The sequence below is a fragment of the Myiozetetes cayanensis genome, unplaced genomic scaffold, assembly GCF_022539395.1.
Source record: "Myiozetetes cayanensis isolate MyiCay16 unplaced genomic scaffold, myiCay2020 scf22, whole genome shotgun sequence".
NCBI classification, from domain to species: domain Eukaryota; kingdom Metazoa; phylum Chordata; class Aves; order Passeriformes; family Tyrannidae; genus Myiozetetes; species Myiozetetes cayanensis.
Genome location: NW_026087434.1, coordinates 8,703,940 through 8,730,834, shown reverse-complemented (window position 1 = coordinate 8,730,834; position 26,895 = coordinate 8,703,940). Strand labels below are relative to the sequence as shown.

The 26,895-nt window shown below is 39.0% G+C and overlaps 1 protein-coding gene across 2 annotated transcripts in view; it reads left to right on the top strand.

Moving 5' to 3' along the window:
* Positions 1-4,831: 4,831 nt before the first annotated feature.
* B3GNTL1 (UDP-GlcNAc:betaGal beta-1,3-N-acetylglucosaminyltransferase like 1) overlaps positions 4,832-26,895 on the top strand; it is a 111,423-nt gene continuing 89,359 nt past the window's right edge. For both annotated transcript variants that reach the window (XM_050319073.1, XM_050319072.1), the window contains exons 1-5: positions 4,832-4,947; positions 9,819-9,935; positions 10,054-10,153; positions 14,233-14,297; positions 23,259-23,324. In XM_050319073.1, coding sequence (XP_050175030.1) covers positions 4,891-4,947; positions 9,819-9,935; positions 10,054-10,153; positions 14,233-14,297; positions 23,259-23,324 — 405 coding nt within the window. In that variant the 5' untranslated portion in view covers positions 4,832-4,890. The remainder of the gene's footprint in view (positions 4,948-9,818; positions 9,936-10,053; positions 10,154-14,232; positions 14,298-23,258; positions 23,325-26,895) is intronic.

Genomic DNA, 26,895 nt, shown 5'->3' with positions numbered 1-26,895 from the left:
CTGCCACAAAACCACACTGCATGTGAAGGTACAATCGAGAGCCTGAGCTAGAGCAGAGAATGGCTCAAAGCAGAACAGGGAACCTGCACAACATCACACCATGGCCCAGCAGCCTGATGAGAGGACGTGAAAGCACACGTGGAGTGGGATGACTGGGGGTGGTCAAGAGAGCATATTGTTTGGAGGTGTGGACTGGTTTTGAAATGAATGGGATCTTTCTAGTTCACCCACAAAGCTATCCAAGTCCAGTACTCCTGTTAACAGAATATTTGTGGTATTTACCAACTCATAAAAACAACCACGGGCTTCTTCAGATTGACTCATTTGAAAAGAAGAAAGAAGAAACAAGCAACAGCAACATCCTTTCTCTAACGACAGCCAATGTTTCAGAGAGAGAAATGTTATCACACAACAGTTCTTCTCTAAAGAGCAGCAGCATTTTTCAGTGAGCTTACCCAGACTCAATATGTCTAAATTGTAAGAGGATTTCTTCAGAACAATTAGGCCTACAATTTCAGCTGAGCATTTGAAGTCTTGAGTACACAGGGAAATTGGCCTAAATAACTCTTAGGTACTAGTCCCTGATAGTAATAAAGGCTCTGAAGGCCAAAGGAAAGCATTAGCAACACTTGTGCAACTCCCTGAGCAGGGTGTACACATGTAACTAATTGGAAACCAGTAAACAATCCTGGTATTGAAGCGCAAAGCAGATAATCTCGCTCACACTACTTCAGTCATTTTCTTCTCATGTGGCTGACTGGAATAAAACTGCTAAAATACTGTTTCCCTCATGCAGAAAAAGATCTAGGGGATATAATAGATCACAAGCTGATTAGGAGTCAACAGTGTCAAGCCATTGTGACAAAGGCAAACACTGCACTAAGCTGTGCAAACAGGAGTAGGGCTTGCAAGACACTGGAGGTAATCCTGCTCTGCCCAGCACTGGGCCGGCTCTGGCGCTGGGGCTCGTTCTCCAGCAGAGATGCAAAGTGCCCACAGAGAGTCCAGAAGAAAGCCAGGAGAGTAAACAGGTCTAAAACACAACCAGCGAGGAAGGACTGGACTAATCAGAGGTGCATAACCCAAACAGGAGAGTGGGATGGCAGGGAAACGCAACAGCAGTTTGCAAATTCATGAAATCATAAATTCACAAAGGGAATGAACTTGTTTTCTGTGTGCAGGAATAACGGATTTGGGATGGGGTTTGCAAGCCTTCTCAGGCAAAGAAAGGGTTAACATAGGCATTAGCAAGAAAGCAGCTGAGAAGGCACACAGCTGCAGGGGATAAAGCCACTCAGGGAGACGGCTATCAGGGGACCCCTGAAGGAGGGGGCTGAGGAGCTTCTCGGGGCAGAGATAGAGGCTGAAGGAATGGTGGCCTGTGTCCTTTATAAGAGATTCTAGTCTTATCTTTGGCAGGTTACTGGCCTCCTCGTTTTTATTTACTCAGTGTGTTTGATTATGAAAAGGGTGTCTTTCTTTAGGCCTGCAAAAGGCCAGGGTGGGGTGCCAAGGGGTCTGGTTTGGGTTTTTTTTTAATAGTCCAGCAAAACTTTTTACATTTGGACTGAAATGCAAAGCGCCAAATCAACTAAGGTAGGAGGAAAGCAGGATAATTTTTGCCTAAGATAAAATATTAAGGTACTGTTACTAGCAGAGGATTCAAACTGAGGAACTGTAACTTGGGAGCTGAAGATTTTATTCTGTGGAGGGAGAAGGAGAGCAAGAAGCATCTCTACAAAAGGCAAAAATTATGCAACAGGCTCGGGCTCAACAGCTCTAATACTGGGGAGGTGACAAGTGTCTGGATCTTTTTACCAGAGGAAAAAGATCTTAACCTGCCAAATTTGAGGGGGCTTGGAAATCACAGCAAGATCTAAACTGGATATTAAGAAATTCCTTCTGTGGGTAAAGATAGCAAGTACTGCAATTAATTGGCTGAGCGTGTTATGAAGCCTCATGGGCTACAAGGTGTTTGTCAGGGATGATGTCAGGTGTTTGTCACTTGATCCTGTCTCAGGATGGCAGGACTAAGCAAGCTGCTCATGTCCCCTTCTGCCCTACAGTACTATTATGAGAAATATTGTCCCTCCTCTTCTCTTGCCATTTAACTGTGACATTCTATGAAAATAATGTAGCATTTTTGGAAGTTAAAGCTACTCTTTGAATTGAAGTGGTTTCAAACTAGCTCCAAGTTGAATATTTTACCCACTCTGCTGAATGATCCTTTCAACATGATGTGTTCAGGAAATACTTCAGTACTGAAGCTTGTAAATTCAGCAATAGATGTGTTAAAAGATACAACTAATTTAAGTTGCCCACATGCCCTACAGTACCAAGAAGCAGATTTGTGTGCCACGATACTGTTTTACTACCTCAGTTACGCTTTGAGCTTTTAAAAAACGAACTAAACCCAAGAGTCCTTGGCCTCAATAACCCCAATGATGTTCTACACTAGCAGTCCTGCTTTTTCTTTTAAACTCCCAGTGAAATCAGCTGAGATTTGCCCTCACAAGTCAATAGGTCCAAGCTGTTCATATTGTGAGTCTGTGTAATTTTAGAAATGTCAGTTAAATGTAAAGAAAGGGAAACAACTTTCTAGATACTGTATTTTCCCATCAAGATGAGGAACATTTCTGTTTGATGGGTAAAGCCTCTAGAATTTGAAAGCTTTAGGTTCACAGTAATAATCCTCAAGAGATTGATTTGTCAGAAATAAAAGCTGAAAATCAGTTTGATGAGAAATGTCTTTGAGTCTGTAATGCTTTTAGCTGTTTTGTGAGCTGTTCCTCCCCACCACTCTGTAAAAGCTTTGAAGTAGAGCAATTGGAAGTACAACTAGGACCAAGCCATTTTTGCTTGTTTCTGAGTTTGTTACAACAGCACTGGGAGATCTCTTTCCATTCTGACCCACATGAAAGAGGAATGGGCACTGAAACAATCAACTGCATTTTGGAAACTATTTGGTTGCCCAAGAACACACAAATGCCTGCTGGAATTTCAAAAGCCAGTAGGTAAGGGCTCTCACAATGGGCATTAGCTGCCTAGGTTGCCCTGAATATCCCATGGAATAGGTTCCACATGCTTGTGGGCCTTTAAAAGTCTGTCCAAACCCACCCCAAATGAAAGTCACATTCTGAGCAGAAATTTGTATTTAACTACCCTCTGTGGTCAGCTACAGAATAGAACTTAGAAAACATTTCTGGTGGGTTTGATTGGGTCTGTATTTTCCTCAGGGAAGGGTTTTGCTCTGCATTTTGCTTCGCATAATGAGGCGCTGTCCCTGACTGGGACTTTTGTTTGGTTTAGGGAGAGTAAAGCAATACTCTGCTACACTTTCTCAGATAAAGCAAGGCATGCAGGCAACATAAAAGTGCCAGCAGCCTTCGTCGCCAGAAACAGAAATGATCGTATTTAGCAGCGCTGTTCACAGAGAGATTAAACTCAGGCTGGACAGCGAGAAGCTGTGTAGATAATTTGAAATAGATTCCGAGGGTGAATTACTGCCTGGCTGTCCTGCTTACCTCCTCAGTTCTCAGATATGTGTGCCAACCAACATTTTAAGATAACTCTGCCCTGTTTGCTCCTTGAATTGTCTGGCTGTTTAACAGGCTCTTCAGATAAACAGGGGATAATCTCGGGATTTTGCTCAACAAAGATTGCTTTGTGTAAATTTTAAAAATTCTGAATAGGTTGTTGTACAGGCCCTGGTCCTGAGATCCTTTTTAGCTGGGAATACTTTCAAGGGAGTAAGTGGTTGCACAATCATAGTTTCAGTAAGTAAATGATCAATAATACCTTCCAGTATGTATCAAAATACTGTCCAGTATCTGAAGGGGCCTACAAGGAAGCCAGAGAGGGGCTCTCAGTCAGGAACTGTAGCGATAGGACAAGGAGTAAAGGCTACAGATTGAGAGAGGGGAAATTTGGGTTAGATATTAGGAAGAAATTTTTTACTGTGAGGGTGGTGAGACACCGAAACAGGTTGCCTAGGGAGGTTCTGGATGCCCCATCACTGGCAGTGATGAAGGGTCTGAAGCATCTCTGATGAGGAGAGACTGCAGGAGCTGGGCCTGGTTAGTCTGGAGAAGAGCAGAGTGAGAGGGGATCTCATCAATCCATACAGACATCTCCAAACTGGGTGTCAGAGGACGGTGCCAGACTTGTCAGTGGTGCCCAGCAACAGGACAAGGGGTAATGGCCATAAACTAAGACACAGCGAGGTTCACCTCAACGTGAGGATGAACTTCTTACCACGGAGGTGGCAGAGCCCTGGAACAGCTGCCCAGGGAGGGCCTGGAGTCTCCTCTCTGGAGACATTCCAACCCCACCTGGATGTGTTCCTGTGTCACCTGCTCCAGGTGACCCTGCCTGGGCAGGGGAGTTGGGCTGGGCAGTCCCTTCCCAACCCTAAATATTCTGTGATTCTGTGATGGATAATGCCTTGAGCAACCTGGCCTGGTGGGAGGTGGCCCTGCCCATGGCAGGGGGTGGAACTGAATGGTCTTTAAAGTTCCATTCCAACCCCTTAACACTCTGTAATTCCATCATTCTATGACAATGGCATCGTTACCAGTGACAACTTTACAATTTTTAACAGTCATTAAAAAATAAGGGGGGAGGGGGGGAAGGCACGGAACACAGCAGTTCAAGACCAAGGAAAGCAAAAACCGGGCAGATAAAAGTAAAAAAAAAAAAAAAAGTAATCAGCAGGAGTAAATAAACACGATAAGTAGCATAAGCGGCAGCATTTATTGAGGAACAAATAAACACATACAATAAATAATACAAAACGATAATAAACAAACAAGGGTGCCGTGCCGGGCCCGCCTCTTCCGGCCGCTCCGGGCCCGTCTCTATGGTTGTTCCTCCCCCTCGGCCCCGGCAGCGATGGCGGGGCCGGGCCCGGGGGGCACCCCCGGGACCCCCGAGCCCCCGGTGCAGGTGGTACGTGGGGGCCGCGGGCGGGGCAGGGCCGGGGCTCGCCGGGCTCCGGGGCGCGGGAGGGGCCGGGGCTCCCCCCGGCTCGGGGTCCGCTGCAGGTCGGGCACGGGGATGGGAAAGAGGGGGGTGAAATGGTCCTACAGCGATGCCTGCTTTGGTTATTCCCACTGTCAAAATAATTTTGTGTATATATATATATTTACATAACATATAAATATACTAAATATATATAAATTATATCTATTAAACATAAATATATAAATATGTATATATCACGTCTCTATATGTGTCTATATCTCCTCTTTCTATGTCTCTCTATATAAATATATAAAAATATATATACAAATATATATACAAATATGTATAACTGTATACAATATTGAGTATTAAAGGGTATTACGTTTTGTTTTTTTTTTTTAAAGTGCTGAACACAGCATTTTGGATCAAGTGCAGGCTGGGGAGTTGCCAGTAAAAAATGTGGTTAGAGGACAGGTGGGAAAGTATGTTATTGATATATAATATTTCTATATTTACAATCAAATATATGTTTTGTATAGATATATATCTACCTATAATGTATGTGTATATCTATCTATATAGAGATATCTATCTGTATAGATATCTATATATCTGTATATCTATATATCTGTATATCTATCTATATAGAGATAGCTATCTATATAGATATCTATATATAATATATAGATATATCCATATAGAGATATCTATCTATATGTAATATATGAAAAAATCTATATGCATATCTCTATGTCTCTATATATCTATGTCTGTGTATCTATATATAATAAAGGTATATATATAAAGATTAGTTTTGCTGTTAAATTTATTTATACATATCTGTAGGAAGTATATAATAAAGATATATATAAAGATTAGTTTTGCTGTTAGATTTATTAAATTTATACATATCTGTACAAATTATATAATAAAGATATATAAAAATATTAGTTTTGGTATTACATTTATTAAAATTATACATATTTGTCCAAATTATATATATAATATAAACATTTATATATAATTAAAGCATACAGAAACATTTATATGTCTATTACATCTATTAAATTTATACACACACAGCTGATGGGGTTTGGCAACAATTTAAGGTTAGTCTGGCAAATGCCTGAAAAATAATAACATACAAATCAATGGGCAAGTAAAAATAATGAACAATGTCACAGAGTCTCAGATCCTAAAGGCAGCTCAAAGTTTGTGGCCTGAAAATCTCTCTGGGTTATTTTAAGTTAATTTAAAGTATCCCATAGATGAGGTTTGACAAAGCTGGTGTGTTTCTGCCAACAGCCCTGAGTTTGGAAATAGCTTGGAATAATGGCTCATAGGAAAACTCCGTTGAAAAATAGAAGTTACGACTTCTATACATTTTCAGCAGTGTTTAAATGCTGTTTCAAAGTTATTTTCCACATTGGATATGGGTACAGGTAGGAGCCTGCTTGAACTGAAATTGGTGGAGACCGAAAGTTTTCACTTTGGAGTGGTTTATCATCCAGATTCTTGGAGGGTGATAGTGATAAAACCAAGAACATCACAAAACATTCAGCTGCGCAGTTACTGACAGTGGTTTTTTTTTTTTTTATTTAAAACCTCACCTTTCCCCTCTTCAGTTTTGTGATTGATGTATTGGTTCTCAGTGGTCTAGCTGAGGGAGGGGAGGGAGTTTCTGGGTTGAGTGATACATTTGTGGACGAAGGGGGGTGGAAATATCTGTTATCCATTTCACAATGGGTCATTTTTGCCATACAAAATTCGCTTTGCAGTGAAGCCAAGAACTGTTCTTCAGCTCAGTTGATAGCAAAACTACATTGCTAAAAATAGCCAGAATCACTTCAGATCTTACTCTAGAAGTTCAGGGAAACTCAGGCAGTGTCACAGTGCTCAAATCCAGGTTTGATTCATAGCTCTTGTGTTTTAAGAGTCGCACTTGGCTCATAGGCCATGAAACTCCTCCCCTGTTGATGCTGCTGTAAATCAGTCCCAGCTAATGAAATGGTCATTCTGACTCAGTTGCCACTCAAATGATCTTATATCGATAAAAACACATTATTTGTTTGCAATTTATGTCCCAAATACTCAAAATTAATTTGAGACAGCTCTATACATATTTCTGTAGTTCACTGTTACGGTAACAGTCTTCAAATACATGAAAAGAGAACTGGAATAAATCACCTGTGCTGGAATTGGGAATATTGGCATAAGCTGCAGCAAAAGGACACGGGGAAAACTGTATCCCAGGTCTCCCTTATGCCTGCTTTTAGTGATTTCCTTAGCAAGGTTGGTATTTCTCTCTGCAGACAGGGTTTGTCAGCAGCGATAGAAACTGTAGTTGATCTTGGTTTGGGACAGAAGAAGCAGCCACAGTTTCTTGAAGTTACTACCAGCTGCTATTTTTGCCATGAGAATGCAAAGTAAGTGAAATAGCTCATGGTTTTCCCTTTCTAAAGGATCCAAGGAGGTAGAAGTGTTGTGGTACACAGATATAAAGGCTGCCCAGTTCAGCACAAGTGCCAACTGCAACACTTAAGCCAGAGTGCAAATGTAGGAATGGACTAGGGAGAAATGAAAGCTTAGATTTTTGATTTTTCCTTGGCTTGAAATAAAAGCAAACGCAGAAAACCAGTAAGCTGAGCAAGAATGGTGGAACCTGAGGAAACTCCAGTGTACATCAGTACTGCTCTGATGTGTTAATCATATTTCTGAGTGCAGTTATTTGCGTGGATTTGTTGGTTTTTCGGGTGTTACACAGAGGTCTCATCAGCAGTTCAGCTCTGTACCTTAGTTTGGCAGCTCTACATGGTGGGCATAGTTCTGTGGAAGTAGAATTTGCCCTCAGTAATGTGTTGAGGAGCATAGTAATATATTATGAGTTATTATGGTGAGTTCAGAGCACCTGAGTGCCAGCAGGTGTTTACAGGTTGGTTTATATGTGCTGTATATAAGTACTGGGGTTTTCTGCTTTTACTTCAAACCAAACAGGGAGGTCAGACATCATCTTGCTATTTTGCACTGCTGTTCTGACTTAAAACAGGAGTTCATTATGGAAAAAAAGCAAAGAAGTTCCAGTTCTCAAGTCAATGGCAAGCTCATTTGTGATGGCATAGTCAAGTTTTTACTGAGTGAATCAGAAAACAAATTAAAAAATAACTGATTTTTCTGGATGTACAAAAGAGTAGCAAGTTTATATTGTCATTGTCATGGAGGAGGTGGGGAACCCTCTTCTCCTGAATAAGTATGTTAGCTTCTTTAATGTGAATATATAAGGTTGTATTTTAATTGCCATCTTGACACAAAGGATATTAAAATCCTGAATAAATTGAATATTATTTGAGAACCTCAGATTTGTGGCTATTTTGTAGTCTCAAAGAGACTAATCAGGGACAGTTCCAAAATAATCTTTTTTGTCTGTATGTTGTAATTATGGCATAATCAATTTATCCTTTGTTTGTTTGTTTTGGTTTTGTTGTTTTGGTTTTGGGGTTTTTGTTTGTGTGTTTTCTCCTTATTTTATTTATCTATCTCTCCAAAACACAAGTCAAAGGCCTGCTTTGCTTAACGTTTTAGAAAGTTTTCCTTCTGCTTCTTTTAAGTAGCTCTTTCACCTGCTACATCATCCTGCCAAAGATCAGGAGGTTCATTCACTTTAGACAGGTTTACTATTTTATTTGGCAGTGAAATATTGTTAATTATTGTCCCACACATCCTACTCTGTCCTACCTGTGCTCCTCAGTGTCTAAAAATCTGCCTACTAATATATTCATCTGTGTGTATCCACACGATTTACATGTGCTCCCATAACACTAAATCGTGAATAATTCAATTTCAGGATCCCTCCAGTATTTTGTTTCCTGAGGTTCTCGCCCGCTCACAATAGGGACTAATCCTCTCTTTCTTCCAACCATGTGTTTATGGTTACCCCACACAATAAGGAGTTTAAGTTCTGTTTCTAGGGACTTCTTGAAATGTCCCCTGAGACTTTTTTATGAGTCACTTAGGCCCTTAAGTTCCTCATCTATCAGCAATTTTAACAGGTATCTCCCTTTACAAACATAGCCAGTGTGTTACTGGGCTAATTCCTCAGCACTTGGAATTGTGTGAAAGGAATATATTCTTTTTTTTTTTTCAGATCCTGACAGAATTTTGGGGGTTGTTGGATTTTTGGGGGTAATTAGAACAGCGGGGAGTAACTGAACAGAGAAACCCCTCGTCTCTGATTTCTGACCAACTTTAAAATATCTCAGATAGGTTTTGCTGTTTGGTGTGCACGTCTGAAACCAAGAGGAAAACCTGCAGTTGGGATGGCAGAGTGTGGGACTACATCTACAGCAGCTTCTAATGTGCTAAAGAGCACTTGTAGATTGAATAATTTCTAAAAACTTGGCTAGAGCCTGAAGGTCCAGGCTGCATATTTGAGCATCTCCAACTAGGTAGTATGTTTAGAGAGAAATTAAAGAGTAAGATGTATTAATGGAAGGCAGAAGTAAAGAGTGTCTTAAGAAATGCAGGAATACCATGAATAGGTTTGGGTAGTGTTACTGATGGCTACTTTTAGTGGGTTTGCTTCAGTGGTCTCTCCTGTTTCTTGGGACTTCTACCAAAACCCATCCTGTAGAACTCAAAGTAATTTTTTCACAAAAGCTTTGATGGAGCAAAAAGCAAATCATATATTTATCACGAAAATAAAGGTTCTTTGCCTGCATATTTTTCAGATGCGTTTTTTGGTGAAAGTTAGTTTCAGAAGGATCTGGCACTTCCCCTTTTTAATAAATGTTCTTGTACTGTAAGTGAACAAAAATAGTGCTTACTGACATGCACGTGGGTTTTTGTTTGGTTTTTTGTAGTCTGTCATTGTGCCTGTTCACAACAGTGAGTGCTGGTTAGATGAATGCCTAAAGTCAGTTTGGGAACAAGATTTTGAAGGAGCCATGGAGCTGTCAATTTTTAATGATGCCAGTAAGGTACGTCTCAGCCCTTCCTTAAAATAGTGTCCTAGTAAATACTGTCTCTGACAGGAATTTTTGGTTTAGTTCACCATGCAAACTAAAATGGCTGCATCTGTGTCATTATCTTTTCTAGGATGGTTCAGCTGAAATAATCGAAAAATGGAAGATCAAGTTGGAAGAAGTTGGAATTCCAGTAGTCATTGGGAGTAATGATTCATCTGAACCTCGAGGTGGTATGTACCTTAATAGAGATTTTGTGAGAATTGGATTTTTATTGCAGGCACCTCCTGGGTTTTAGTTTGAAAAGTGTCTTCGTAGCCATTTGCATTGCAATGGAAAAAAGCCACATTGTTTTCCAGAGCTCCCCCTTCAAAAACTCATTCCAATTTAGAATTTGGCCCTGTTGGTTTGGGATGTGTAGAATTTGTTTATATGTCCAGGAAAGAAGAACTTGGCTTAGAAAGAAGAACTTGTACCCGACTCTGCAAAAGAATTTTGTTTAATTGTGGAGTACACAATGTTGTTAATGCTTACAGTTTTACTGTGGCTTTCTGATATCTGATTTATCTTCAGGAGGTGGGTTTTAAGAAAAAAGAAATGTAAGTTTTTGTAAGATTTAAAAAGCGAGTGCGTTTCTTTCAGCCTTGTAAAATAGGCCCTGAAATAGAAAAAAAAAATACATTTTTGATCCCTTTGATGATTGAATATAAACAGAGGTTTCAGAAAAGTTTTGATGTGAGCTAAAAGCTCTCAGTAAACTCAGAGGGCTAACCCAGTGTGTTTACTGAGCTGCCAAATACGTGTATGGTGTGATTCCCTGTTGATTTACGTGCTCATGTGAATTACCCACTGCAGGAGATTACAAACAAATCTCTCCAAGAGATTTTCTTTTGCTTAATTGGGTTGGTTTATGTTTAGGGTTTTTTAGCACAAAAGCTTCCTAAAATGTGAAATAGAAATGCAAGTCCACTGCTCTTCGAAGAAGCTGCTGTTGAGTGACTTTGAAGTTGGAAGAGGAGAACAGCAGGACAAAGCAGGAACAGGGTGCTCACATTTTGTAGGGAACCTGTGTAATTAATATTTCTGGCATTCTGGACTTTGTTGCAATGAGTAGACAAGTAGGAATTGTTATAAAACTGGTCCAAATTTATGTCTTTCAACTTATCTCACTTAAAAATCATGCTTTTGAAACACTGTGATACCAAAAGCTGGACAGTTTCTGCTTTTTAATTAAATGCCCTGTTTGTAAGTGGAGAGAAACCCAGGTTTATGAGAGTCTCTTCAAAATGATCTCTCATTCAAAAGCCCAGTTCTGTTTCAGAAGGTTTAATTTCCATCCCCAGTTGAAACGTGCAAATAAATTTGGAGTCTGGGCCCTGAATTAATCTACAACCTGGTACAGGCCCCTGGCTTTATTTACTGTCATTTATCTGACTGTAGACTTTACAGCTGGTTTTAAGGAGTTGTCAGACCCAGCAATACTGAAGTAACACAGCATAACTGTTGCTGTAAATATTTTTAGTATTTTAGTATCTCTAGCATGAACTGGTGTTGTTTTGACAGTGCAGCTTGCAATATTAGCATTATTGGGCTGGTGATGAGAAAACACAGACAGGGTTTGTAGAGGGAATTTTTCTCTGTTGGGCCACTAATACAGCTGGAATTGAGCAATGTCAAGAATTACTTTTGTTCCTGGAAATTTGTCTTCTTTTTTTTCCGCCCTCCACTGGGGGTGATCAGTCTCCTTTCAAATCTCACTTCTCTTAGTAGTTGATGATCTAGCAGCTAAGAAGGTTGCAACTTCTCAAGCCAAAGAATAACCCCAGAGGTTGTTAATTATGATACTTTGTTGGTTAGTAATGTTTTTGTTAATACTATCGTGTTGTGTAACATCTTTTCCATTTTTATAAATATTTTCTATGTCTAAAGTCTTGTTGCTAATAGAGTGGTGTATCAGTTGTGTATAAACGAGTTTTTAGTTTGCCAGAACACACAGGCATGGTGCTCTGATTATAACTTATCTTAGAATTCTGACTTCAGTTCACCTTTGCACTTGAGGAAACTGAACCTAAAAATGAGTTCCAGTTGTGAATTACAAGTACATTGTGCCATTAGGGATATGTCAGGTTATATTTTGGCCTAACATGCATTTCTCAGCGTTGCTGTAGCTGCAACCTGAGCAGATCTTTAATTAACTGGGGATGGGGGATGCAGCTGTGAGTATTGTTTTAAATAATAGTACGAAATGCATAGTCCTGCTAAAAAACAAAGCTCATTCATGTGGAAGTCACTCTCAGGCCACCATTAAAACAAAGACATCTTTCCTTCACAGTTGTTACATTTTAGGAGCAGGTTACTTGAAATCCATAGTATTTGTTTGCTTTCAGTGATTTACTTTTATTATGTTAAGGACTAGGTACAACTGTAAGGAGTCTTGCCTTCAAAAGAAGATGCCTTGGTACAGAAACAATGTACTAGTCAGGCTTCACATCTTCAACTATTTACACAAGATTAGGATTTATTTCTGATTCTTTTCTAAACATGTAAAAGAAAGGGGGGGACCTAGAAAAAAAGAAAGGGTCACTTGCCTAAAAAAAGGAAACCTTTTTCTTTCCAAGAGTGAGGAATGTTAATATCTCACTGAGGCTTAAGTTTTTACGGCTGTAACCATGGTAACAGGCTCTTTTCACCAAGTAAGCAGGCCTTACAAAACTCAGAGACCTGGCACAAACATTTCATTTTGTTCAGTAGAGTAATATTAAAGACATTTTTTTACTCATGCCAAACGCAGAATTTGTTGTGGTGAAGCAATTTATAATACCTAGTTTCTTCTATGGGGATTTATATCTCCCTTATTAATAATTTAAGAAATATGTGTATTTTCTTCTCTCCTCTCTAAAAAATAGCTGGTATATGAAAAACTTCAGGATGGTTCTGTCTTAATCCTAGAAAGAAATATTTTCCAACTCTCTCTCATAACAAATACTAGTTATGTCATGATTTTATTTAAAGTGGTTTATTTGAAAATGAGATCTGAAATATTTCAGAAAGTTAACAGAGTAAGATAATTATCAAGTAAAATAATTGTCAACTTGTAGTCGCCTTTGAGTCTCTTTAACTTTTTTCCTATATTTTTGGTTCCTTGTACTTCATTACTGTCAACTGAAGGTGGTTGAAATATTGGGGTACGGAAATGAAATTAATTGAAATGTAACTACAGGCTGTTTTACACCTGGTAATTGCTGTGAACTGTGAATTGTATGATAGTACTGATTTGTTTGACGTTGGGCAAATTTAATTCTGTCCTGTTCTTTTACCTCTTGCTTTAGTAGGAGCCTCTTCAGTATTGGGGTTTTGCTGGCTTGGCATGTCCAGACCTGCTGAGTGGCAATCAGTTGTTTCCCACTAAAACTGCTCATGCCAGGATTCAGCTCTGCTGTTGAGGGCAGCTCCTATCCTTGCCAGCTGCTTTCTCACTGCCAAGGGGAAGGAGACTGAGAGTCACTGTGTATGTGAGATTAGATATTCATATGTGTATAAAAGGGAGTATGGAAATAAACTGTAAGATAACAAGCCCAAGAAATCCACGGTGAAGAGACGTTAAGGTGAGGATTAAAGTACACAAGAGTAACAGAGTTATAAGGAAGAGCCTTTATTAGTAGTGTGCTGGTGGTGGTTGACATAATGTTCCTTGGAGGCAGCAAGAAATGCAGTCATAAGTCTTTTTCTGTACTTGGACAACTCAGCAAAATAGCCAAGGAGCACGTGCATTACAGCTCAGGGAACCTTTGAGCCCAGTTAAGTTTGTTCCCTGAGCAGACTTAAAACTTTATCACACAAAAAGAGTAGAGAATTAGAGAAGTCTGCATTTTTCGAATGCAAAATCTGAAACGTTGGGGATAATGTTAGTCAAAATTATTCTGCTCTGCTTCACGGTGAGATTTTTGGGCTTTGCATTTCCACTTTTCCCATTAGAGAATAAAATTCCCATCTTGTATTGTGTATCTTCACATCATTTGGTTTGCAAGTCAGGGCCCTCTTTTGCTGGATATGTATTACACATTATGTCTTTATGGAGGGCCAGCAAAAGTATTCTAGTTCTGCTTGATGGTAGAATAATCACTCAGAGGAGACTGAAGTACTCATCTTATTTAAATATTTACATATTACCTTGGTTTAAATATGGAAAAATCGTGGACTTTATGTGATACTGATTCTTGTATTTTCTTTCATCTGTTCCTGACAGTAGTAAGATTTAAAAAATTCAATGGTAAAAAGCTACCCCATAATTTTATCTTTGTTTTCTCAACAGTTGGATTTGCTAAAAATCAAGCAGTAATTCAGAGCTCAGGAAGCTATCTCTGCTTTCTGGATTCAGTAAGTTAACACATTTTGCCTAACTCGGTTTTGTCGGTATAATTTTATCGGGTTTAATGTAGTTGTTAATTGTTTGATTTGCCTTAAAGGCAAGCTGTTTAAAGGTGTTTGGGTGTTAAATGTGCTGGTTACTATTTATAGCTCTAAAGTTGTCTTCCAACCCATAGAAAGCCTCACACCATTCTTTGATTGTATCAGATTCCACAAGGTGTTGTGAGCAGGGCTGGGCCAGGTTGGTATTTAGGTGTTTTCAGGATTTTTCTTTCCCACATTCTACAGAAAATTGTATTGATGAGAAACTGAGAGCTAATCTGTGGCTTTGTGATGCAAAACAGGAGAGGTCTCACCTTCCATCTTGAATTTTTCCCCCTGTCCTTTGTGGGATACCTTCTGTGGAGCCATTCAGCTCCATAACCCAGAGATAAATATCTGACTTGATGCAGATGAATATGCAGGGAAGGGTTTCAGAGGCTGCAGAGCTGAGCTGGGGAGAGGGGCTGTGTGTCTGGGATCAGGCAGGAGGAGCAGGACCTTTAGGGCTCACTGATCTCGTGTAATTTCACCTGGAGATGGATTTTCTCCTCTGAATTTGGAGCTGAACCGGGGGCTGTGTGGTACAGGATGAACTGGCTGCTGACAGGATAGCTTTTCAGGTACAGCCCAACTTAATGTTGTGATTGTTTGTGCTCTTTAGAAAGTGTCATGAGAGCAGAGATTGAACTCTGCAGCCTTACTCAGGTTTAAATTAGGATAATCTTTCAGTTTGCAAACTCCATTTGCTGTATCAACTAGATAGAAGGATTTTTTTTTTGTTCATGTGTTAAAATTCTGTTGCAAGACATGGTGCTATATTTCTGCTGACCCAAGGAAATGCAGCTGAAATATCTTGTACCATTTCAAAACGTAAGTTTTGCAGGTGGCTTTCTTGACCTTTATTCTTGCTTTTGTTAAGTTATTACTCTGCTCAGTGTGCCTTGTAAAATGTGTTTATTTGAATTTGTCCTCGTTTAATAGTTTGTTGGTTTGAGGGGGGTTGTTTGTTCGTTTTACAGAGTGTATTTCATGTAAATTTTTGTATATAAGTTTATGGAAGGTGAAGCTTTGAAATGCAGTGTCTGATACACAGGGGTATATGTGGGTATCACAGAAGTAAAATTTTGAACATCCATTGGAAACACAGAACTCACAATCACAAGTTACTGGGGTTTGAAAAAGTCATTTTCACAGACATCCAAAGATAAGTATTTCCTCTCCAGCACTGAGCATGAGTGTCCATTTCATAAACAAAGCATTCTGAGGAAAGAGGAACACAAAAGCCACTGATCTGATTTGGGTCACCTGACTGGGCAGGTCATCAAAGAGTGGAGGGACCTCATAAATTATGCCAGGAAGTGATTGAAGCGATGCCAGTTGTGCTGAGGTGGATGAACTCAGGATCAGGTTGTTTTTGCTTTCCTTGAGCAGACACGAACCCAAGTGCCATTTAGTTTATATGAATGATTTAAATCTCCTGTGTTTGGAGTGAGTAAGGCTGTTTACATACCTAAAATGAAAAAATTTTCTGATTTCCAAAGCTCAGGTATTCCAGGCTTGGACAGATCCCACATGGCAGGGGGCATTCCAGGCAGTCTGTATGAGTTACATATGTACTAATGTTGACTGAAATTAATTGAGTCCACATGTACATGAATGAGAAATTAATCTACCATTGCCCCACGGAGCTTCATATCTTCTATCTCAAAACAATTTACTGAGGCAAATTATAGGCTAGTCTGTCTTTTCAATCTAGATAGGTCTGATTGTTTGTAAATCAGTAGCAGCAAGCTAGATAATTAATTTCTCTAAATGAAATAATTAATATTTAACAGTGATATCTTCAGAATTCTACATTTGTTATTTACCATGTGATGTACATCTTCATGCTGCTGTGTTTCTATTTGCTGGCTAACTATGCAGGAAAACAAAGCATCAGGGAAACAAATTACAACTACTAAGGAATATAACAGGTGATGATTTTGTATTTCTGTAATATTATCATTAGCGTAAGTTTATATTTAATATCATTACAATCTACTTGCAGTAAGTTGAGAATTTTTTGACTTGCAGTGTGGATAAGCTTGGGAGGAGTTACAAATATTTTCTGTTCTATGCACTTTTATTTCTGCTTCAAAACAGAGGCATTCTGAACTTGATACAAAAGAAATATCAACATTAATGATTTGCATTAATTAAATGCATTTTCTATTGTCTCTCCCTGTGACTGCCATTTTTTTTTGTGTGCTGAAAACAGATCGGAGGAAATCAAATGACTGTGGAAACTGCTCCAAGTCTAAAAATTGCTCAATGTTTTGGCTGTAGCTGGTAAATGTTGTGTGATAAATGCTGAAGCACAGATGTTGCCAGCTGTTTAACAACTCCACTTCCACACACCACCTACCTTCTTCACTGCAGTCACCAATCCAGTGTCCAGCTCTCTAGGAAGGAATGTTGAGATCAGCCTTTTGGAATGTGCTGCAGCAGTGCCAGGGAATTGACCTTCAGGGGTGCAGCCACAACTGCAGGTTTGCTGTAGGTGGACTTGGAGAGAAATGGGGCTGGGAATGGGGACTTTTGCATAAAGGTGGAGAAATAACATCGTGGCTCTTCGTGCATTCCTTTGCCTTCTCGGAGTAAGTGGATGTAGGAACATATGTGGGAGCATCTTTGGAAGTGCTGGCTCCAGAGAGACTGTTTTGCTTGCCATCCCAGCTGGAGTCAAGCTGCTTGTGTTATGTCTCTCAACACAGATTTGTGAGGACAACAAACTGGGAAGAAATGTGGGGGGAAAAAAAAAAAAAAAAGGTTGCAGAGCTCAGAACTGTCAGAATTTGATCAGCCCATTCTAGTATGAAGTGGCAGCTGTTTGACTAACAGCTATTGTGCAGATTTTTCGCAGTGGTTGTTCTTACAGATTTCACCTCTAAGCTACTGAGGCCTTTTTTTTTCCCCCACACTGGGAAAACAAGTAGAAAAATTGAAGATACTTCACAAATTTTTCATATTTAACATTTATAGTACCGGGAAATGAGAGCTAATTATGCAAAATATTTCCATGTTAGCTTTACTCTCCTTCAAATTGTTTGTAGTTGTGACTTTATCTACCAATTTCATTGTACTGTAGCTGTAGTTTGTCAGTTCTCTGGGGTGGTGCCATCTTTGTTAGAAGCATTTCCCCAGTTGCAGCACAGCAGAGCTCTTAGACTGAAAATCCTGTTTCCTGCTTTGAACCGCTGTTTTCATTGACATTCACTTAAACATGCCTATACTTGTATAAAACTGTACTTCTTTAAAAAGGAGCATGCTTTCATTTCATCTTAATCATCTGTGTCTTTTCCAGTTCTTTCAGGTTTAATCAGTGTGCGTTGTTAGAGATTGTTAAAGGAGAAATATAAAAATGTGTCCTTTTTTGACCTGCAGTATTTCAAAGCCAGTCATATTCACTCGAGTCCTTGACACGCTTGTTTTAATCTTTTGAAAGAGTAAAATTATTCCAGAGATTCTCAGGCAGTTCAAAGATGTGACTCTAAACCATGTTGCCACTAAGAGCAGGGACACAGTTGAGTTTTATTCACCAAAAGTGAATCCAGGACCACTGGGTTTGACATTCCCATGTTTAAGTGGCAGCTGCTGACCTGGTGCCTTTCTGGTTGTGAGATTTGCTTGTGTGATTTAAGTTGGGAATGGTAGATTTTAATTGCTGTGAAATTGCTTGTGTTCCTTGAGTTTCAAGTTCAAACCCACTTCCTTGGGGGGGTGTTGATAAAGGTTTTGGAGGAAGGAGGCTGGACCTCAGCTAAATGTTTCAGCCTTCAAAATACCATTCAGTTATAAACAGAGCTGTGTGGTTTTACTGTCTCCATAACCTGCTGGGTTTGAAAACATGAATTTCTTGTTAGTTGCCATTATATATATATATATTACAGACACAAATAAACTTTTAAAATATTCTCCTTTTCTTTCAAATTAACACCTGTATAGCTTAGGAAATGAAGCAGCGATCAGACTTCATGTGTTTGGTGTCTGTTGTTGTTTAACGTGCCATTCCTAGAGAATTTCATCCTCTGATTTAGAGACTGAAATAAAGCTGTTACTCAAATAGCAGGTAGGTGGATGTAGTGATGAACTCCATTACTAGAGGACCCTCTCTGTCCAGAAGAGTTGTCCATGTTTCTGAATCACTAGTGAGCCCCAAAAATTCAGACTAGAAGTGCTCGAGGGCATCATTTGTTGCCGTGCTCAAGAACAGAAAGGTGTTCACTGCAGTCAGCTTCTTAAACTTTGAAGTGTTTTCTTTCTTGTCCCCTTCTTTCTCAATGGAATTCAGGAGTAGAAACACAAAAGTAGTATTTTTTCCCCTATGATCTTGCAAGTACTGACAGGTCATTAGTCTCAGGTGACTCGTGGGTGCCATTAGAGTGCCCGGTTCTGATGAGTTTGATGGTGTGAGGCTGTTTTAAAAAGCTGCCCCCGGAGAACTGCCTGGGATCAGGGTATTTGCTTTGGCAGAGCTGTTGACAGACCAAGCTTTGGAGGTCCCAGACCTTTCATTTTCCTGGTTCAAGGAGTTGAACTGAACAATAGCAAAGAAAGATTTTCACTGTAGTCTGAGCAGGTGCAGCACAAATGAATGACCATTTGATGGATTGAAAGACTTTGGAGATGCCATATTGTTGCTCAGTGAGTGAAACATTCCTCCTGGTGCTTCTACTGCTTGTGTTTTACATCTAATAACTTCAGTAGGAAGAAAGTGCTGTTATTATGGGGGTGGAGGGTATCAGCTCTCAATTTTATTCTTTTTTTTTTTTTTTTTTTTTTTGAGCAGCCAAACAGGAAGGGAATTTGGAAAAGCCTGTGATGCTGAGTCTGTAATGTGAGCCTAAGCAAGCACTACAGTACTGAGCTACAATTATTGTCTTATTTTTTGTGAATTCGTCCTTGCTTGCAAAAAGCGTATTTTACGTTGAGCTGTATATTTTGTTTTACTTTCTGAAGTTCAGAAAACCCCACTTTTAAGGGAAAATCATGAAGTTCTCACTGTGGAGCTCAGTGTGGTGCAGGCAGCCTGGTTGAAGAGGCCAGTGAATGCTTGTCATTTGAATTTACTCAAATTGATTTAAGAAACCCATCCTGAAACAGCAGCAGCTTTGAGCAGTATCCTTCAATGTGTGGAACCCGAGAGGAGCAGGGCAGGTCTGCAGAGGGAGGAGTGGGATGGGACAGGGCTGGGAGGGGCTGGGAGTTGCTGAGGAATCACAGCTCTGGCTGCTCCAGAAATCCCTGCTGCCTTCTCCCATGAAATAAACTCCTTTTCATTCCCCATCTTCCAGCAAATTGTTCTCCTGCTCAGAACGGTCGCTGCAGAAGAAGCAGCATATTTGTAATCAACAAAATTCCTATAAATTCTGGGTTATTTTGAGGGCCTGGAGAAGTTTCTATTTGTTGCTTTGTTTCCTGCTGTGTACCTGTTTGGCCTTGTTTACATTACATGGATGTTCATATTTAGGTGACAGCAAACCCAGCAATTAATTACCTGAAACTTTTCTAAATTTTTCTGCTAAATTTGGTGAGTGGGGGTCACATGAAAATAGATTTCTTTACAGATTCTTTCTTACTCAGCTACAGTATTGCAAGTATATGATTAGGGAAGTCATGCATTTATCTAGCATTTATTTTAAAACTGTTATTTCCATTCTTTCAGCAGGGAAAATCTCTCTTCGTCCTCTCTGCTGTATATCTGTTAGGGGACAACCATTAGAAACTGCCATGTAAACAGAGAAAATTGATTTTCAGTAGAAACTTCTGTTAAACTTCTGTTTTTTAAAATGATATATTCATTGTAATTCACTGCTGGCATTGTTATCTTCCCTACTCTCACCTAGGAGACAGAAACAAACTGAATATACTTCCCTTTTTTGGTTACATTCAGATAGGCCCTTTTTTTTCTGTCTGACATGACAGGAGGGAAAAATAATTTTGAAAGTGTTTGTCTAATTACTGAGGTTTTGTTCTCAGTTTTAAGCCAAAATCAGATGACCAGACTCTTAACTGTAGAAACCAGAGTCTGGCAACGTGTTTTCTGAATTCAATAGCACAAATTCAACAAAATTGACAGCTGGATAAAATACTTTAATTTCTTTATTAAAAAATACTTTAATTTCTTCATTATCCAGTATTATAGCTGCTAAAATTCCATAAACTCTTATCACTACAGTGCATGGTTGGGCCTCTCACTCCTACCAGTGGCCTCTGAAGTTGAAAAAAAATTTGAAGTGTTCTTATTTTGGTTTTATTCATTAGAATTTAATTTGGGTTTTTTTAAATATATCCACGTTACTTAAGATTATTTCATTAACAGAATAAATATATTCTGTTTTCCACTTTGGCCCAGTCATCAATAGTAAAGAATCTGGTGAAGTTGGGTTTTGCAGCTGCCTTTCTTTCGTAGCTGCCCAGCCTGAGTCCAAGAATGGCTGATGGGTCTCAGCTTTGTCTGGGATGTGATTTATATTTTGTGCTGTTCTTCCTCATTGCCTAATTCCTGTATTATTTTATTTGAGATGATGTCTTAAACTATTGTATTCTTTTTTCCCCCCCTTCTTTCTTTCTTTCTCCTTTCATGAAGATGGAAGAATCACAGAACAGTACATCAGTGCAGCACATGTGTAAAGCTATTCATATTAAAAAAAAAAAAAGACAAAATTATAAAAAACCCAAAGGTCAATCAGGATAAGAGTTCTTAGAGTTTTCCAGCATTAGAGAACAAAGCTGTATTAATAAAAAGAGGCATTTTGAAGTTTTTGTGGTTCTAGTGCCCCCTCTTTAGCTGCAGTTTGCAGAACACTGATGCTCTCTGATAGCCTGAGACCCAGATCTGTAGATGTGTGTTTTGCCAACAGCATCAAACTGACACAGAGTTTTGTTAAGGGAATGGGGCCATTCCTGTCAAATTGTCCTCTTCTGAAAACATGACATTGATCTGTTTGGTGAATAGGATATTTCAATTTAGTTTGAATACCTTCCACACTGATTTAACTTTTTTTAATCAAGATTATTTTTCATCTTTGTGTATGAGTTCTGTTAAATTTCTCTCTGTTGTGAGGGATCACAAACAGTGGAATCTTTTAGCACATATTTTATATCTTGTAAGAGATTATAATAACAGTGTTATAAGCATTGAAATTCCATACTTTTTGGTAGATTTCTTTTTCATTCTCTCTTTTTTTCACATTTAACAAGAAGACATCTAAGAATCTTTAGTTACTTGTAAAGGAGTGAACAAGGCTCAGTTAAAATTTATCTCCTTTTGCTGATATGAAAACCAGGTTTTAATTAACAAAACTCAGCTCAGTATTTGGCAGTAGGATTATGGTTCTTCTGGGAAATAGGGTAAAGGTTTTATTGGAACATTTGCTTGATAAGTACAGGAATTCTGGTGCCTTATTGATAAAGTGGTAAATAATGGTGGTGTAGTTTTGAAGTAAGTAATGTACAGAGGTTGAGAAATCAGAAGGGTTTTTTTACTCTGTTGGCTTTCAAAATCAGTAGCAGCTGTCATGCTTATTCATAAATATACCCTAAACACAAAATACAGAGAAATGCTTTTGACAATGTGTTCCTTCCATCTTTTATAAACTTGGATGAGATAAGGGTCAGTTTTATTATTCATTTGTTTTATCTTTAACCTTGAATTGTATTAAATAGTTGGATCTACTTCTAAAACCTTTTTCATCATGAGTTGTTTTGATAAAACTGTAGTGGCACCTTTATAGCAAGGTCATTCAACCCTTGAAGCTTGAGATATTTAAGCACCAATATATGTTTTTCTTGCTGTTGATTTGATGGAAAGTTTTAATGTGAAAGTTGATGCAAATTCCATATTGGGGCTTTTGGCTTTAGTAGGAACTTCCTTAGAGTGACGAACTGCTAAAAGAGTGGCTGTAGAATAGAATAGGAATTCAGGGCTCCTTTGAATTATGTTTGCCTGATAAGGTTATTTGGAAATATTCTGAGAAGAAATAGGCTGTGTTAGCTTTTAACCAGCATCTAAGAAAGCCTGATCCTTTAAAAGGGAGGAAATATGGCACCAAAATGGGAAACAATGTAGTTACAAACCTTAGGAGGCTAAATTTAGGGAAGAGAATCTGTGCTAAAGTTTTTATAGACTGTAAAATCATGGTCTAGAAAGGATTTAATTCTGAACGGGAAATAATATGATTCTGAAAAGAATCTCTCCTAGCTGTCCAGGGAAGGATTGCAAGGTTACTAACTCTTCAAAAAGCAACCTGTATTTGTGTATGTAAGTAAAATAGATCCTTTTGCTACAAGTGGAAGAAGTACTAACACGAAATTGAAATTTAGGTGGTGTGTTTTAAAGCTAGTGCCAATGCTGATGCATTTTAAAAGTGTAGGTACTTTCCTTTTTTCCTTTCTCTCTAGAATTTTATCATTTCACAAGTGCTCGTTTCTGTGCTCATGATATATGACATATTTCTAGATCTAGACACCGAAGGCTTTTCATTGTCAATGAAACAAGGTACAGTCAGGCCAAAGAGAACATTTCCTCATAGTGCTGAGGTGGCTCAAATCAAGGTTTTAATCAAGGTTAGTTCCTTGTGCTGACACTGCCTGTGCTGCTCTGGGAGTTGTGCAAGAGCTGGTGAGTTTTTGAGAAATAAATGTGTGGGTGCTGTCGATGTGTGTTGAGATCCCAGCGCTGTTGTCACGTCGTAGTTTTGATCACTTCCAGCTTGAGCAGCACTGAGTTTAATCCATGAAAAGTGTGAAGCCTCTTAATATCTGTTCCATTTGCATTTCTGACTGCAAGCCAGTAAAATGATGTTAATGTAGCAGCATATTCTAATGTGTGTCAGTACTGTACTGTGACCCTTTTTATGTTCAGTAACAGTGTGCTATTTATTCCAGGATGATGTGATGATGCCACAGCGGGTTAGGCTGCAGCACCAAGTTGCCATTCAACACCCAAACAGTGTGAGTACTTTTTTCTTGTGTGTATTTGTGGGTTTTTCTTTTACAGAGTTCCGGATACATCTTTAAAAGGATATGAAAATTTCACAGTAGGGCTGGTGGAAGCAAAGCAATAACTAGTGTATTCTTTTCCTTTATTTTTAATCCTTGCACTGAATAGGAGCTTTGATTGAACTTCTTTTCTTGCTTTTATTTTCTCCATTCAAAAAAACAGATCTCATTATAACATTGATACTCTTTTGCAAAGGAGTATACAGGTTTGGCTAATGTCTGTAATCTAAAGTAGAATGCCCTTTTTATGTAGCTTAAGTCATGTGAAAAGCTGCAAAGGATTGGCTGCAGCTATGGTTTATCTGGTTTTAATATTTAAGAGCCTATAAACCATGGGGAATGTATGGGTTGTTATTACTGAAAAATTGGCCTAAAGTTCAGCTGATGTTTCTCCCTATATCTGCCTGCAAAAGAAAACACTATTAGAATGCCATTCTTTATTCCTGTGAAATAAACTCTCTGAAACATTGGGAGGTAGTTCTTCTCTGATCTATTTGCTTTTAAATGATTTTCTATGATTAGAGTCAGTATTCGTTAGAGAGAGTTTGTGTATATGTTCTACTTACCTGAATATATATATATATATAAATAATTTGTTATGGCTCTAACTTTATTTGTCCATGTCATTGACATAGATATTCCTTCATAAACTTGAAAACTGAGTTTGTATTCCTATCAGCCATTTTCAGCAAAATCAGCCTTATTTTTTTCACATCTCTGACATTTCCTCTTGTGAAAGTTATTTCAATATGCCAGAGGTGTCTGGAAAGGGAAGATCCATTGACTTGATCTGTCAAGTAGGTATTTCCTGCAGGTCTCTGAACAAAACAGACAGTTTTAGGATTATCACTGTCTGGGAATTAAACACCTTTTGAACTTTTCCTCCAAAACACTCTGGCTTCAAAGTAGAGCTGATTGTAGTCGTTTCAGCTGAGGAATGTCTGCTGAACAACCTGCTGCTTAGTGGTGGGATGTGAACCTGCTCCTCACACCACCTGTAGCAGGCTCTTCTGAAATCTGATAATCCTTTACAATGTAACGTATTAAATTATAGTTTTGGTACTGCCTGAGTAGCAGTTAACCTGATTCACACTGTGAACATAATACAGTGATAAATCCAAAGTTGTTTTTTGTTCTGATATCAATCGGTTAATCTAATTCTGCAGTCAAATGCCAAAAAACCGGAGAGGCAAGTTGATCCAGTAAGCTTGTTTTATGGAAATTAGTCTCAAGAGCTATCCTATTTCTTGCTTATGTGGCATCTAATAGCTGTATATGAAGACTTTTTAAAATTAGACCATATTCAACTAAGCAGTTTGTAGTCTGTATAGAACACACTTCAATTGTTTTGTTTATGATCTGTTATTGTTTAGTGCCCAACAACATTCAGTGTGAACAATCAAACAAGTAATCAAATACACAGCACTGGCAGGGCTGTCATGGGCAAAATTAACTCCACCTCTGCCAGACCCAGGACATTTTCCTCGCTTCAGGTATGGAAATGTTTGTAATGCCTATATGAGGTATAACCTCCTGGGCTAACATTGTATTTTGCAGAACTCTGGTTCAAAGACCTGAAGGAGAAAGGGAAACATATCCAGCTCTTTCTAACTGTGAGAAAAGTTGACTTTCTGGTCACAAATCTACTGACCAATGTCAGGGTGGACTGCTGTTCTTAAAAGCATGATCTCTCTGCTGCCCTCAGAATAATTGTGCCATTCAGTTTTCTGGCCTTGGAAGATGGTTGGGCGTGTTTGAATGTTTTGTTCTGTATTTGAAGTTGTGGCTGCAGCTTCAGTCAGTCTGATAAGGCAGAGTAGGTGGAGGGGCAAAAAAAGAGCAAAAATAAAAGCAAAAAAAAAAAAAGCAGAAGCAGTGAGCTTTTTTGGTTTGTTCCTGAAATTCTAATTTGCAGACTTGGACTTTCCACTGTTTTGCAACTTTTTCTGACCTGGATTTTTGACTTTATGTAATCTCAGTGTATTTTCGGAAATTTTATTCCTAATCTTGACCCTGTTCATTGTTACTGGGAGCCAGATTTGAAGACTGGGCTCTAGTATTAGAGGCTTCAGCCTACTGTTGTTACCACTTTAGATTTACAGGTAGGAAAAGTCTCCCAGCTTCCTCCACCAGGAGAAATCTCCCAGATCCAAACTAATCCCCGAGGTTCTTCCTCTTTCCTGTTACTCTTAGATGCAAATTGCCTTACCCTGACTTGAAGCCTGGTTACTAAACAGCAGAACCAAAGATATCAGATGCCTCTGGGATCCTCCCCAACAAGTTGTTCTTCAAGGCAAGGTGTGTCTCCACCTCTGAAAAAGCAAGAAGCTTGTCCCCTGGTTCAGGTGCTGGAACGTGACTGGGGCAACCCTGCAGCAGCCTGAACCTTTGTGTCTCATTTCCTGTGTCTCAGACTACATAACTGTGCTTTAAAGAGCAAGGTAATTTCTATTCTCTTCAGCTGCTCTTATCTAGAAGACTTTAAAAAAAAAAAAAAAAAATCTTGTAGGGTGGAACTGTTTTGTCCTTGGTAAGTTTAGAGTGGGGGATTTGGGATCTCAAAAGACAAATGACTAATACACTGTGCTTTTTATTAAAAGCAGCTCTCCAGGACTGCTCTCATCCTGTCCTCTGGTGATTATTTCACATCGTCTCCAAGTCCTGTTGACAGGGATTCTAGAAATAGAAACTCTCAGAAGACACAAGTTTTTGAGACTTTGAGTATTAACACTACAAATTCTTAATTTCTGCTTAAGAAATATCTAACTTAACGTGAATCCCTGCTTTTAGCAGTTGGAAATCTTAGTGACATCATCCTGTCTATTGATAATGTCGTAACTACCAACCTTTGGTGGTTTCAGACACCGTATTGTCTGCTGGGTGTGGTGCAACTTTATTCTTTCTCTCAGCACCCTTTATTTGAGTATATGTTCCCCCACAATATGGCTTTGCACATGAGCAGCATGTGGCTTCAAGTTTTTGTGTCTTTCTTTCAGCAGAATTGCTTATAAAGTAGCTAAACTTTTCCTCACTGTCTCTCACCTCAGTGAGGAAACAACAGCTGGAATCAGAATGTGGGCAGTGAAGATAAAAACGTTATTTCCTTTTGTTTTCACTGGCTGAATAAAAGGTGAATCAGTACCAGTGTCACAAGGAACACCTTTCTTTTTGTTGTGAAATTGCAGGCTCTGTCTCAAACCTGTAGGATACCTAGGCATGTGAGAGAAAACTGAATATACAATTTGCATGTCTTCCATGAGAAATTCTCACTATTTTGCATCTCTAAAGCAGATTTCTGGCATATTCTACAGCTTGGATTTGGAGCAAGAGGTGCAGTGCCTGAGGCCATTTTTATCTGTTGCATTATCTGCCCGTGTTAACCAACTGACTGAATTCTGCATGTCTTTGATGGTTAATGTGACTCTAAGATAGATGATTGGAAGGAGTGCACTCCAACAGTGCCTGGCACTGGGGGCTCACAGACCTGTTCACCTGCCTCTGGGAGAGCTGGAAACAAATACTG